Source organism: Castor canadensis, chromosome 17 (genome assembly GCF_047511655.1).
Source record: "Castor canadensis chromosome 17, mCasCan1.hap1v2, whole genome shotgun sequence".
Lineage (NCBI taxonomy): Eukaryota > Metazoa > Chordata > Mammalia > Rodentia > Castoridae > Castor > Castor canadensis.
Genome location: NC_133402.1, coordinates 53,905,236 through 53,921,204, shown reverse-complemented (window position 1 = coordinate 53,921,204; position 15,969 = coordinate 53,905,236). Strand labels below are relative to the sequence as shown.

Sequence of the window (15,969 nt, the reverse complement as noted above, 5' to 3'; positions counted from 1 at the left end):
AGCTAAAGATTGATCTACCATTTGATCCAGCAATACCACTCTTGGGGATATACCCAAAAGACTGTGACACAGGTTACTCCAGAGGCACCTGCACACCCATGTTTATTGCGGCACTATTCACAATAGCCAAGTTATGGAAACAGCCAAGATGCCCCACTACTGAAGAATGGATCAAGAAAATGTGGTATCTATACACAATGGAATTTTATGCAGCCACGAAGAAGAACGAAATGTTATCATTCGCTGGTAAATGGATGGAATCGGAGAACATCATTCTGAGTGAGGTTAGCCTGGCCCAAAAGACCAAAAATCGTATGTTCTCCCTCATATGTGGACATTAGATCAAGGGCAAACACAAGGGGATTGGACTTTGAGCACATGATAAAAGTGAGAGCACACAAGGGAGGGGTGAGGATAGGTAAGACACCTAAAAAATTAGCTAGCATTTGTTGCCCTTAACGCAGAGAAACTAAAGCAGATACCTTAAAGCAACTGAGGCCAATAGGAAAAGGGGAACAGAAACTAGAGAAAAGGTTAGATCAAGAAGAATTAACCTAGAAGGTAACACCCATGCACAGGAAAGCAATGTGAGTCAACTCCCTGTATAGCTATCCTCATCTCAACCAGCAAAAACCCTTGGTCCTTCCTATTATTGCTTATACTCTCTCTTCAACAAAATTAGAGATAAGGGCAAAATAGTTTCTGCTGGGTATTGAGGGGGTGGGGAGGAGAGGGAGGGGGCGGAATGGTTGGTAAGGGAGGCGGTGGGGGTAGGGGGGAGAAATGACCCAAGCATTGAAGGCACATATGAATTAAAAAGAAGTCCTGATATATGCCAAGCATGGTGGTTTATAACTGTAGCTCTCGTTTTGCAGGAGGCTGTAGGTAGGAGGATCCTGGTTCCAGGCCAGCTTGGGCAAAAATGTGAGACCCTATCCAAAAAATAAGTCAAGCCCCAAAGGTGGTAAAGTACTTACCTAGCAAGTGTGGAGGTCCTGAGTTAGTATCCAAGTTCCAAAAAAAAAATCCTAGTACAACAACAAATTTGACCTGTGTTTGGTCACAGGTTGTTTTTTTTTTTTTTCTTCCCCCCATTGAAAAAAATACCCCACACTTATTTAATAAGAAGGATTTTTTTTTCAAAGTTGTAAGACAAAATGTTTCAGTGGGAAAAAAATGTTGCAGCACCCCATAAATCAAGCTCAGGATCACAGGATTTACAAACCGAAGAGACTGTAGCTTTTCATCTTATCCCAGAAGATTTCATCTTATTGGCTTTAAGAGCTGATCCCGGAATTAAGTCTGGATTTATTAACTGTGCCCAGATTGGCCTTTAAGGGAACTGACTTGTTATTAAGAGAGCTTTTGGGGAATGGAGTCATGGTTCAAGTCTAAGGAAGACCCTGACTTCAAGGCCTAGTACAAGACAGAGGAGAGAGAGAGAGAGAGAAAGAAAGGGGGTGGGGGTAGAGATTCTGATAAAGTGGTAACGTTTGGCCTCTCAAACTTTGACCTTTCCAGTAGGGTCAAGCTAGTCATTGGAGGAGGCCCACTCCAGGCCACAAAGAGGTAACCATCAGTCAGAAGTTGTGCTTTAAGAATCTCGACTGGTGAGTGTGAGTCAACAGGAGTTCATGGGTATGTTTGAAGTCTTTGGTTGAGAAACTATTACCATGTAAACATCAAGCTACTTTATTTTCTCCTGACATTTTCTGCTAGACCGTATGTTTTTCTTCCCAAGAGAACAATACAATGTCCGCTTACTCCTTAGAATTCCTTCATTTTATTTAAAAAGTGCAATTTTTATCACTTAGGATGATTTCCTCAAATTTTTCATTTTTGGGGTATGTGCACTATTTCCCAATAAAAGACTTCAATGAGAACAAAGAAAAAAGAACCCAGGTAGTGTTACTCACCACCATTCTTCCCCATGAACACGAACCCAAACCAAAGATGGACAGACACACAACCCTTAAGCCAACAATAACAGCACTGGAGGCCAAGGGCACCGATTTTCAAAAGGAGTTCTCAGACACTTACCCCTCCTCAAGGCGCAATTCCATTATGTGACAAGCAGCGTAGGGAGGAAGGATTCCATTGTAGACGTCTAGCGCCATCTGTAGGCCACTCACAGTAGTGTCATGCTACAGAGAGTTGAAGCAAATCAGTTTTGATCTTCACCTTGGTTCAGATTTGTGTTAAAATAGTATTTGCACTTGTAGACCACCACAGTGGCTTCCAGTTCAATTACAGTCTCACTGCTCCCATTTCAGAGGGTTAAAAACCAATTTTGCTTACGCTAGGCAGTAAGATTTACATGCATATTATCTCCATTTAAAAAGACACAGATTCTGAGACCGGAAAAATCAGGTAACTTGTTTAATGTCATAGAATTCTAAAATAGAATAAAGTGAGCGTGAGTCAGCTCTCCTGATTTTAAGTCTGTGCCTTATCCCAGTAAAGCACATCTCTGCTTTTGCTTGTTTCATTAAATTTTAGGATAGTTTGGAACAGATGAATGCCAAATCACATTTTCCAACAGAGTAGCGTCATTAGTTTTTGTAGTACTGGGGCTTGAACTCAGGAACTTGTACTAGCATTCTGCCATTTGAGCCACACTTCCAGTCTTTTAACTTTAGTTTATTTTTCAGGTAGGGTCTCATGCTTTTTGCCTGGGGCCAGCCTTGGACTTCCATCTTCCCATCTCTACCTTCTACATAGCTGGGATAACAGGCATGTGCCACCATGCTCATTTTTTAATTTTAATGTCATGTAAGAGTATATGAAGCAATAACTGTTTAGGGAGGTTAAAATATAAGGAGTTAGATAGTATGGCTTAAAAATAATTGATAAAGATAATAGCAAAGGCAAACGTTTGCCTCAAAATGGCTGGAAGGTATAGGGAATGACTTTCGGTTCCATTTTTGGCATGGATTAGCTATTTAATCTTAATCTCTTTCATCTTCCACATCTATAAAGTGGGGGGAAACCTGTGGCCACCTGAACTGGATGGCAGTGTACATGTATTCAAAAGGAGTAAGAACCAATCTAATGAGAAAGAAAAGGAGTTAAAGATGACCTGTAAAAGATACGACAAGAACTGGAAATGAATTTTGAATTTTTTTTAAAGCAGCTTGCACAGGTTGACTAGTCATCTCTCTTTGGTATTAAGTAAAACCAAACTGTGTAGCAGTGGCAGTAACTGACTGCTTACTTGCTTGCTATCATGAGCTTAGAAATTTAAAAGACCTGGCAGAATCATCTACTTTCAGGTCCATCATTCTCTAGGAATCACCCCCCTCTGCTTCCTCCTTGGGCTATTTCTCCAGAGTATTCCATTTAGAGCTCCTGACAATAAACAGACTGCCCTATGTCTTCAGTCACCTCTTCAACCTGCATGAATAGAAATATGACTTTCTGGAGCCAAATCATGGCTTTGCTTGTAACCCAGCTAGCCTCTTGTTCTCTCCTGTGGCCACCCTACTTTTAGATCTCATCCCTATTTTTTTCTAGATATTACAGAAGTTTCTACATCATATCCTGTTCTTAATTTCTAGTTATTCTACAAGAGGATTGATTTTTGAAATACTGCTCCTATCCCGTCCCCCTGCCCTGCCTTCCCTGAGCAAACATCTTCACGGTTTCTCCTTCATTTCAATGATCTTCTGATACTTTACCCCAAGAAGCATGCAGGACAAGATGGCTACTAAGTTGCCTTTCATCTCTAACTTTCTGATGCTAATAAACTTTTCTATAATGATGTCTGTGCCGAGTAATTCAGCTACACGTGGCTATTGAGCACTTGAAATGTGACTAGGGCAATTGAGTCACTTAATTTTTCATTCTACAGAATAATAATTCATTGCTATTTAAAGAGTTGCATGTGCTTGCGAGGTTTCATATTGGGCAGCACAGTTAACATCAACTAATTTGGTACCAGCTTGTCCACTTAATGTTTCTGACGTTCCGTGTGTGCCCTAGTATTTCCCTTCATGTCCCTCACACATGGGTAAGGAGCCACTTAGTAACTTCTTCCACCTTGATGCTTTTGATGGGTTGCTCAGTCCAGGACATCTCCTCTTTCTTTTCCCCATCCTCCTACTGCAGAAAGATGGCTACCTTTTTTGAGGCTCCAAAGCACTTACTTGTATGGCATTTCTATAATGCTTGGTGCAGTGTTTATATGTTAGGTTGGCTTCTTGTTAGTCTTAGTGTTGAATTGTAAATTTCTCAAGGACCAAAATGATGCACTTAATTCCAAAAGTGTTTGTGCAAGTGCCTACTGTCCTTTGGGCAATGGGGACATGAAGATGAGGTCCCACGTTCTAAGAGATCACACACCTGAACACATAGATATTAAATGAAGACAAAAGTACTTACTGCAGAATACATGACAAGTTTTCTGTGGTTTTGCGGCTGAGTTGCACTTTTCATGTGATTGAGGATTTCATTGACCAGGACACCTTAAAGGAGATAGATCAACAAAATTGCTGAATCAATCACAGTCTTATATTTTAGTTTATGAGCTTTTTGTCTAGTCATAATTGGGGATTCTCCCTTGACAAGAGAGACAAAGACCTAATTTTGGTTGAGCATCTGCTGTGTGCTTGGTAGCACAATTTACATGCATGATTTTACTGATTCCTTAGTTTTGTCCCTCATTTATAGTTGAGGAAGTGGAAGCCCAGAGACCTTAAGTGACTCACACAGCTGGGAAAGAAAAATTAGATTGGCATTCTAGGGCTCTCCTATCCTATACCAGGCTTTGTTAAAGCTCAAATTAGGAGGTTGGTGAACTGGGAAGGAATTTCAGGTTCTTTTCACAGTTATTAGCTAATGGTCTTCTCCAGAGAAGACCAGAAGTGACAGCATGGCACATACTTACTTCTCTATCTTTACCTCTGACTTCCATCTCTGGCACTTAGACCTTTAGGAGGTCATGGAAAAAGCAATTCTTCATATATGTGCACAGACCATGGACTGTTTTTCTGTGAATCATTTCTTCAGGTTGCTCTGGGGGTCACTATTGGAGGGGCAACCAGCATGTTTAGCTTTCACATAGTGTCTCTGTCATTTGTAGAAGGGATGCTTTTGCCTTTCACAGCCAAAGGCCTAACCCTTGCTGCTCCTGAGATGTTGAAAGGTATACTTACAACTGCAGCCTCCATGCTGTTTGTAGACACTGAAGGTTGTGGGGTCCCTTGTATTGCCAGATTCTGTTTTGAGGCCATGTTGCCTCAGAGACTTTCACAGCCTTCTCTATTGAGGAGTCTCAAAAGACAGTCCTCGTGTCTCTTTTGGTCTCTCTACCATGCATGTGTCTCCTGGCTCAGAGTGACCATGGTGTTTGCTTGTTTGGGGCTGTGAACAACATTGATATCAACAGTCTGATCAGAATCCCAGTAGCCCACTCAGCAAACTCACACTGAGCAGCTATAATGGGTCAGACACTGTGCTGGGTGAATTAGATATAGTCCCTGCACCAAAAAGCTCATGAAGTATGAGAAGGTGTAGTAGGGCTGTATACCAATAAGTACAATAAAGAGTCAATTAATGAGGTAGGTAATCTGCTCTTTCTGCAGATAATGGAATTTCTCTGTAAGTAGAAGAAACTGGATGCTGTATCTCTAACATGTCTAATTCTCTGTCCCAAATAAGGCTGTTCTCTGGAATACTTTAGGGACTGGCTTTATTGTCACACCACATTGACACTAAACTTGGTTGCTAAGTTTCTGGTAATCCTGAAAATCATCTGCAATCAGTAACTTGCCCTTAAATGCTTTTTGGGTAAACTGCAGCTTTGGTAACAAATATGGTACCAGTTCTTAGTTCTGGGGTGATTATTCTCTTTTCCCAAGAGTAACTCGAGGTAACTGTCACAATTATCCCCAATCTCTGGCATGTCACTATCCCACTGAATAGGTGGGAAAACTGGGGCTCAGGAAGGCTCAGCAACTTGTCCAAGATTACACACTTACAAGCATAAAAGCTGGACTTTGAACCCAGCATGTCAAAATCTTTGGTCATAATCATTGCCACAATGTAATATAAAGCTAGCTTCTAGGTTCCCTGTAACATCCTTTATTAAGTCTATATAAATTAGATAAAACACCATTGACCAGAAGACAGTCTTTACACCCTTTACTTGGGCTACAGAAAAGATTGGCAAACTTTTCTCTGTAATAGGCCAGATGGGAAATGTTTTAGAGTTTGTGGCTATAGACCTGCGGTGTCTCCTCAACTTTGCAGTGGTACCAGGAAAGCAGCCATACACAGACAATACATTATGACTGTGACTTTTTCAATAAAACTTTATTTACAAAAGCAGGAAGTGGGTTGGATTTAGCGTACTTGTTATAGTTTGCCAGCCCTTAGTCTACAGCAAGAGTGGATATGTATCCCTAAATGAGTCTTGGGAATATTTGGGGTGTGAATGTGTACATCTTTTCAAACAGTGTGACCCCTGAAATCAACTGATGGAACAACAGTTTTGGCAGGAGTCAGTGGACGTTGGTCATAGTCCTGATGTTCTTGTGTGACTCTGAGTCACCCAGACAATGCATATTCTTTGTGCAGGATGGTGTTCAGCCACTGCATCACCCAATTAGCATGCGGTTGACAAATCTCTCTTACCTAGCCAGATCAGAACAATAGGCTGAAATTGTGTTTTGGAAGGAAGTTGTTTCCTGCAGTGCTTGTCAATGGCACTGGACTTTCTCCAGAAAGCAAGGCAGGCAGGTTCATGTGCGTGCCAGCCTTTAGAATCCAAGACCAGAGAACATCTCAGGGAAAGACTCTTCCAGACAGAATCTAGTTTAATCTCCTCATCAGATGGGGAAACTGACACCCAGAGAGAGGAAGTAGCTTCTTTCTCTATCAAAGTGCAACCCTCTATTAGCCACAGGGGAGACAACTTAGGAAAGATGAACAAACTACTAAGATAAACCCCATTTCTTATTCATATATGCAAACCCCTGCATCTAGTTTTGGAATACCATCAGCTCCTGTTTGGTACAAAGGATTCTGGGATTTTATTAAAATACAGATTTTAATTCCACAGGTGTGGGGTGGGGCCTGAGATTCTGCATCTCTAGGCATTTGCTCAGTGATGCTGATGTTGCAGGATAATGAGCTACTGTTCAAGTTAAGAGGGGCTGCCTCCCTGAATTTATCATGATGACATTGGGGGAAATGAATCAAGAGCTCCTCCATCACCATCCGATGGGGCTGGGGACTGAGCCATATTGCTGGTGCCTGCTGGGCCAGAAATGAGGCCCTCTTGTAAATCTCATAAGATTGAACCTACTTCCAAGGCTTTGCTCCTACACATAGCTTGTATCTTGCCTGGTAATTGTCCCCAACACACGAGGTTCCATCTAAGGTTCCTCTCTGGCTGCACTCCCTTCCTCTAGGTCTGGGTCATGTTGCTCATGACCTTAGTGTGGAGCAAGGATTTAGATGCTTCTATCACATCTGTCTCTGTGCCATGTACTCAGGACTTCTGTAACATTCTGATGTCATTAGTGATCACTGTTCTGAGTCATTAGCCCCAATCTACTTTGGTCTTACATAAATTTGCTCCTAGCTAGACTGGTTTCATACCTCATTAGCTGTTCTCCTGGTTACAGTTTGCTTCACGCTACACCCAATGTACAGGCTTGCATTTCTAGCTATAATTGCCTCCTCTTCTGGTTTGTAATTTGTATTCTTTCTCAGCTATACAGACCTGAGCGAGCATCCTCACAGTCTGATCCAGACCCTAGAAAACTTTCCCATATGCATTTTCTTGGGATTCTCATGAACCTGTGGATAGTGTCTGGCAATGGCTGGAATCCTAATGTGGTTGTGTTAGTTTCCTCAAAATGTCTAGAATCTATGTGTCAGACCAATTTAGACCCTTCCTTGTGGTCTGGATTTTCTTTGTTATGTCACTTTTCACACAATGGGCCTTCTCTTGCTGTCTATCCTTACTTTTAATGCCTTTATTAACCTCATCTGAACCTGACTCCCCATTTGGTATCTTGGTCTGTCCACCCAGCTGCCCTCATAGGCCCCACCTTGCATGGTCCTGGACTCTTTCTTCTACTCACCTATCCTGATTGCAAGGACCTAGAATTCTCCTGCCTGGGTCTGCCTTCATGATAGAAGAGTGTCCCATGCTACAAAGGGCCAATTCTAACCAAGAAGAGGAATCACTAATAAATAAATCACAACATGAATGGAAAAATAAAGCTATGTCATAAACTGTCCAAAATCAATATTAATTTATAGTGCATCATTGGCTTGTAAAATATGTTCTATTAGCTTTATTACTGGCCACCACTCAGAGGCTCAGGAAAGCCAACCACTTTTGTCAAGCCTCTCACTTGAAAAATTCATCCTATACCAGATACAATAGATTTTCTTGTGATACAGGCATAAAACCTTGATTTCTTCATCTGGAAGAGATGAAAGGACCACTTAGGCTTTAGGCCAAATCTTTCATTTTCCAGATGGAAAAGACTGAGGACTAGGTAAGCAATACTGATGTTTATTGACAGTGTGTTATGTGCCAGATGGTGTTTGTTGTAAGTCTTGGAATGCATACATTCATTGTAATCTTCACTATCTATAAAGTAGGTACCAAAACCCCCATTTTGTAGAGTGGAAATGGGTGCAAGAGTGATTGAGTGACCTTTCTGAAGCCTCTCAATGGACTAGTAATAGGATTCAGAACCAGATTATTCAATCACAAATCTAATACACCTCTCCCACCTCTCTCAATACTTACCCCCCTGAAGTCTAGATTTCTCTTTCTGTTTATGAATTCCATAGAGGGACAGGAGGGATAATTCTGATAATTTTCTCAACTTAGTTATGGTGTCCTTGGTGGCCCAGGAGGGTAAAGTGAAATTGTGAACACCCTGGAGGAATGAAAAAGGAGGAAAATGTAGGTGTGTTTTCTATTTATGACCATCCACTTTATTGATTTCCTTATCTTCTTCCACCCTACAAGCACTGTTAGGGAAAACCTTTCTTGCCTTGCTAACTTCTTTCTAAGAAGTTAGGATAGATAGTGATATCAATTTTCCGAAGAAAAGTTTTAGAAACTGATTTGTCCTTTCTTACCAAGTCTATAGCCTTTGGCTTAACTCTGGGCAATGCATGAGTCATGTTGTACAGAACAAGGATAAATGTCATTCATTTATGAAAGGTTTAGAAATCTTTTTATGAGCCTCTGGAGAAGGTAAAAACTTACAGGTTTAAATGATGTTTCTTCAAATCTGAATGAGATGCTCGTGAGGCCGGTCAGGAAAGGTCAGGTATGTCTGGAGCCTTCAATAATGTACCCCAACCCTTCTGAACTTCTAGTTTACTGACTCAGGAAAAGTGTGTACCTTGTGCACAGTGAGGACTAGGCAAATGCTTGTTAAATGGATGAGCAAGTTGTATGCAGGGCAGGTAGAGACCTTGTGCCAATATTTATTAACTATTAGGAAGAATCGATTAGGAGAGTTTCAAAGGAGAGATAGTGAAGGAGGGAGAGAGAGAAGGAGGGGGAGAGAAAGAGGGAAGGAGAGAAAAAGAGAGAGAAAGAGGGAGGGAGATGAGAAGGAGGAAGGGGAAGGATGGTGAGGGGGAAGATGTTGAGGGGGAGGTAGAGGAGGGAGGAGGAGAAGTATGAAGGAGGAGGGAGGAAGGAGGAGGAGGTGGAAAACAAAGGGAAGGAGGAGGAGGGAGATGAGGAGGAGTGGGAAGGATGGTGAGGGGGAGGATGGTGAGGGGGAGGTAGAAGGGGAAGTAAAGTGGGGGGAAGAGAAGGATGGAGGAGGAGGAGGAGGGAGGAGGAAGGAGGAGGAGAAGGATGGAGGAGGAGGGAGATCAGAAGGAGGAGGGAGATGAGAAGGAGGAGGGGGGAGGACAGTGATGGGGGAGGTGGAGGAGGAAGAAAAGGAAGGAGGAGGAAGAGGAGGGGGAGGAGAAAGCAAGGCAAAGTGATACAGAAGAAATAAGTGAGAGAGACATGAAAAAGATACCACACACAATGGTCCCCTCGTGGAATGGCTCAGGAATAGTAAGGAGCTGGGAGTGTAGCTCAGAGGTAGAATGTATGCATAGCATGCTTGAGGCCCTGCCTGGGTCTATACCCAGGACAAACAAAAATCAACAAAACCAACCAAAAATCCAAAACTGTAGTAGGGAATAAAAGCCTGTAACTAAAAGGTGGGTTCTTATCTCCACTGGAGAGCCTTTTTTTATAAGGCTAACAAATTTTCATTGAAACAGGTGCTGATGATAAAGTGAAAATACTGGGAAAGTAGCATGTGGCTGGATCAATTGACTCATGGAGGGGGCAGACTGTGTCATCTGCTTTTGAGATGGACTATGAAAATAATTACTTCTCCTACACACTCATGATGACCTCAACATCAGACATGGACATGAGGCAGTTGACTGGCCAGAATTTTATCCCAGGATTAGTGAACTGGTTGGGAAAAGGGGAATAGAAAGTGCTCCTTTTGACCATAGTGGAGGCGAGTACACCCTGCAGACTAGAAAAACACAGTAATAATTTACCTAGCTACAAAGATTATTCGAATACATCACACAGAGAAGCTCTTTCCTGGTAAGCCAATTTTGACATCCTATCTTACTGTTGACTGGTTCATTTCTGTATGTAGAAATTATGCACAAAATCTAGAAATTTTCTCCCCTTTTTTTGTAATAAGAATGTTGCTTTTTTTTTTTAAATTAAAACTCATGACAGGACCCAGCATTCCCAGAGAACTGCAAAATAAATGAGTGACAATGTCTAAAAGAAAAGCTATCTTGTTTGCAATTTTCTAAAGGATGAAAACATAAATAATGGATAGAAAAGTAAAGATTTTCAAGATTATATATAAGGCAATCTGAATTGTGGTTCCGTGCCCAAGGAAGTATAAGTATAACTATACTTATACTATATTTATAACTATAAAAAAGAGAAAATACTTATCTGTTTAAAGTAGACATAAACCATAAAATCAGATTGAAAATTAATCTTTTTTTCCTTTTACCTCACAATATAAAGGGTCGTAGACTTTACTCCAAATTCCGAAAAGGTCCTGGCCATGAAATCCTGACAGTGTTGGCAAGGTTTCTATAAAATCCTGGAACATGGAGAGAAAAAAAGATATCTACATTAGTTTCTTAACCTCAAAATATTTTGGTATTCTTCATAGAAAAGCGCAACCAGTAATATTGGCTATGACAATGCCAACTAAAGAATTTTACATACACTTATATATCATTTCTCATTAGTGCAGGAACATTGCAGATAAATACTGGCTTCCTGCCATGTGTTCCTGGTTTGTGCTGGAACCAAACTGATTCTAGCTCTTCTTCAGAATCTTTTTAGAAGTAAGGTGAATTATAACTCATCCACTTCTAAATGAAAGTTGCGGATGAGAGAAGAAAGCGTATCTGAGGTCAAAGCATTGCTGGAAAACACAACAGAAGCAGGGCCTGGTCTCTGGCTATAAATGTGAAATGTGGATGAAGGGTAGACAGTTCACTAGGTTCTGTATTATTCCTGGATAGTCATATTGAGATCTGTGTTCAGGTAACTGTTGAAATCCGCAGCAATTTCTGAAAAGTCTTTGGAAGAGACAGATTTCTAATGAATACATTTTCTAGGAAACTATAATGTGCCAGTTTTAACTCCAACAGATTTCCATAAAATCAATATGAATAATTGTTAAAGAGCTCCCCACTCCCCCAAACCTACAAAACACAAAAGCTCCAGGGTTATATGATTTCACAGGTAAATTCTGCAAAGCTTTTCAAGAGGAAGTTATTCTAATGTTATTTTAACTGCTCTGGAACATAGAAAAGAAAGACAATTTTCAAAATGTGTTTATGAAGAATGTATAATATTAATACTGACAAAAATGCCCAGAAAATAAGAACTATAGTTGGCTGTGACTTGTAAATATCAATGCAAAGCATAAAATATTAGCAAATGATTCAATGTCACTTTAAAAGAAAGGGTTTGATTTGAGTAATGTAAAGATGGCTCAGTAAGTCTGTGAATGTAATTAATCAAGGAAATTGATCCAAGAGGAAAAACTCGATAACTTGACTATATTAAAAACATGAAAAAGACTTTCAAAAGACTAAACAATCAATACTGATTTAAAAAACACTCAAGAAAATGGGAAAGATGGATACATCCTTAAGAATGTATCCATCTATATTTTGGTTCAAGAACCAGCATACTTAGTAGGAAAAGCATCTAAATCAGGGGTGATGCCATGATGCATGCTATCCACCTGCCATTGTAACATTGTGGTGTAAGTACTGGCCAATGAAAATAGACAAAAGAAAGTAATCAGAGGTGTAAATGTTAGAGAACTAGAGCTAAAGCATTGCTATTTGCAGATATTGTAAACCTGAAACAATCTTATAAAAATGTTAACAGCTAAAATGAGTTTTAAGAATGAGTGGAAAAATATACCATATTTTTTAAAAGGAAGAGTCACATTGAAAATTTGCAAGTTCTCCCTAAGTTAAAATAAATTTAATATGGTCCCAATAAAACAATAAAAAGTTAAATATTTTTGGAACTAGACAGGCTGATTTTATAGTTCACAAAGAAATAAAAAGCTAGACATGAAAATTGAGAAAACATAGGACAATGACAGATGACCAGCCATTTAGATATTAAAACATGTTATGAAGTCGTAATAATTAAAACCATGGTTTGGCTAAGAAGACCAAGTGAAAAGAATAAAGATTCCAGAAATAGACTCCATACATATAATCGCTCAAATTAGTGGGAAAAGAACTATTCAATAAATAGAGATGGAGGGCAATTAGACAATCTTCTTAAGAAAGAACTTTAGGAAGATAGTAAGTGTTATACCTAATCAGTAAAAACTGAAAAAAGACGCAATATGTGGAGACCGTATTTTCAGTCATGCAGGTTCAGCATTGGAATGGGGGATGCAGTCCTGGGAACCAACACAACCTTGAAGGGTAACCATGGAAACATAACCTTGAAACACTAGGCCCCGGGCGCTGGATGCCAAAGCGCACTTACGTAACAATGTATGTGTTTTTGAGCCCAGGCTGCGGCTGCCGTGTAACTACTTTTTGGGGGTTTTAGGAGACAGGCAGGACAGGTTGCCCCCTCTCTCCTTCCCTCCTACAGTCTGCTGTGTTGTTGCTTGGAATAAAGCTGCCTGTCTAATACATGCAATTGCCTCCTGTTTCACGTACATTCTTTCAGTTTCCCACCCGACCCACTCCGGCACTGTTGGTCAAAACGGTGAGCATGACAAACTGGTGTAGTCAGCAGGATCTGTCAGTAAGTCTGGCGTGGAGCCATCCATTCCCCCAGCAGATTTGGACAAAGGGCCTGAGCTATGGTCCGCAATTAATTTGTGGTCTCTAATGGTGACTTTATTATTGGAATGGACTCCCATGGAGGTTTGGGAGAACCCAGTGATGACCCCAGCTGCCCTGTGACATCTCACCTATGTTGGACTCACTCCCGGAGGAGCATTGTAAATCAGCCTGCCAGGTTGCATGGTTGTGGGCTGCAACATGCAGAGGAACAGGCTTGGCAAGCTCAGTTATGCTGTATGAGGACATCACAGACTGCACTGGAAGCCAAGGTAACCAAGCTTGGGTCAGCAGACTCTAGTTTGAAAGACTTACTCTCTCCTACCCCGGTAATGCTGAGAACCTGGCCTATTGCTAAATACCAATTAAGGCATGAGTGGCAATTGGAAGAATGTAGCCAACAAATGGGAATGCCAGAAATTATGGAGCCTATTACGTATGTACAGTATACTCTAGAGGACTTAAGAGAATTGGCTAAACTGTTGGAGCCAAAGTGGTTATTTTTCTGAGATTTACTGTGTGTCTAGAATTTGCCTTGAATTCCTTACTCTCGGGGCTATAAACAGCTTTCTGCAAGCTCAAAAGTGTCACAGACCTTCAGAGGCTCTGATGGCAGGTGTAAGAGAAGGGGAAAAAAGGCCATAAACGTGAACAAAGTCACAGAGATCTTACAGAAGTCTGATGAGAGCCCAGCACAGTTCTATGAGAGACTATGTGAAGTATAGAGTCTATACTCTCCCTTCAATCCTGAGGTTCCTGAAAAATCAGCAGATGATCAATGTCACCTTTACAGGGGACATTAGTAGAAAGTCACAAAAACTAGAAGGCTTTACAAACATGAATGCATCATAGCTTCTGAAAGTGGCAACCGAGGTGTTTGTTAACTGAGACAAGAAAGCTCAAAAGGAAATAAAATGAAAGATGAAAAAGAAAGTAGATTTCCTGGCAGCAGCATTAAATGGACAGGGAGGACACAGTTCCAGTCGGGGTAGAAGCTGAAGAAGAGGCAAAGAGGGGCCCCCAGGAAACTCCCCACAAGTATGTCCCCAGGGATCAGAGCCCCTAAAGAAAAATCAATGTGCTTTCTGTTGCCAAAAAGGACACTGCTGGCCCTGATACCAGCAGAGGCAACCTGCTTCTCGTGCTTGGACTTAAAAGATGCATTCTTCTGCATTCAATTGGCACCTGTGAGCCAACCCATCTATGTTTTCCAATGGGAGGACCTGGACCCGTCCCCCACAGGGTTTCAAAAACTCCCCAACCATGTTTAAAACTGCTCTGGCATAAGATTTCTGAGCATACCCAGCAGAGAAAGCTGGCTGCACACTCTTACAATATGTGGACCACCTCCTCCTTGCAGTGGCTAACCACCAAGACTGTCTTAAAGGGACAGAGTTCCTACACCGTTTCTTATGGGAAGCTGGTTACAAGGTATCTAGAAAGAAGGCCCAGATCTGTCAAGACCAGGTCAAATATTTGGGGTTTCACATCTCCCAAGGCCAACGGAAGCTTGTTGCAGAAAGAAAACAAGCTGTTTGTTCAATCCCGACCCCAACTTCAAGAAGACAGATCCATGAGTTCTTGGGTGTGGCTGGGTTCTGCCGGATTTGGAAAACTAACTTCTTGCTAGCAAAGCCTTTGTATGAAGCCACAAAGGGGGAGTGAAAGGGAGCCCCTAATCTGGGAATCTGACCAGCAACAGGCTTTTCATGCCATCAAGAAGGCATTAATCAGTGCCCCTGCTCTGGGACTCCCAGATGTGAGAAAGCCTTTCTTCCTCTATGTGCATGAGAGAAGTGGCATGGCACTGGAGTCCTGACCCAATTCCTAGGCTCATGGCACCGTCTGGTGGCTTATCTCTCCAAGCAGTTGGATTCAGTGACAAAGGGATGGCCTCTCTGCTTGTGAGCTCTAGCAGCCACAGCCTTGCTGGTATCAGAGGCAGAAAAGTTAACACTGGGAGGGGAAATAACTGTTAACCCCATTCTGTAGTGACTCTAATGGAATACAAGGGACACTATTGGCTGACAAATGCCAGGATGGTCAGATACCAGAGTATGCTCTGTGAAAATCCACAAGTGAAGCTAGAAGTTGTCCGGACTTTAAATCCCGCGACCCTCCTCCCATCAGCTGGACCATGGCCTCCAGACCATGACTGTGTTGAGGTGATTAATGAGGTCTTCTCGAGCTGCCCTGATCTCAGCAACCAGCCCCTAGCTCAGCCTGACCTTGAACTATTCACAGATGGGAGCAGCTTCCTTAAAGAGGGAACAAGATATGCTGGGTATGCAGTGGTATCTCTGGATTCAGTCCTGGAAGCTCGGGCTCTAACTCCAGGCACCTCAGCGCAAAAAGCTGAACTGATGCACGCCCTCTTCCTGGCAGCTGAAAAGACTGTTAACATATACCCAGACTCTAAATATGCTTTTCCCACTCTTCATGTTCATGGGACTATATACAAAGAAAGAGGATTAACTACCTCAGGAGGAAAAGACATCAAATATGTGCTGGAGATTCTTGAACTCCTGGAGGCAGTGTAGGCCCCCCAAAAGGTCGCTATTATGCATTGTTCAGGTCATCAGAAGGGCAAGTCTGCAGTGGCAT

At 41.6% G+C, this 15,969-nt stretch overlaps 1 protein-coding gene across 2 annotated transcripts in view; it reads right to left on the bottom strand.

Moving 5' to 3' along the window:
• Acp3 (acid phosphatase 3) overlaps positions 1-15,969 on the bottom strand; it is a 72,470-nt gene that overhangs the window by 20,996 nt on the left and 35,505 nt on the right. For both annotated transcript variants that reach the window (XM_020164670.2, XM_074059826.1), the window contains exons 6-9: positions 11,037-11,129; positions 8,771-8,903; positions 4,381-4,463; positions 2,041-2,144 (exon numbers count right to left, since the gene is read on the bottom strand). In XM_020164670.2, the coding sequence (XP_020020259.2) occupies positions 2,041-2,144; positions 4,381-4,463; positions 8,771-8,903; positions 11,037-11,129 (413 nt within the window). The remainder of the gene's footprint in view (positions 1-2,040; positions 2,145-4,380; positions 4,464-8,770; positions 8,904-11,036; positions 11,130-15,969) is intronic.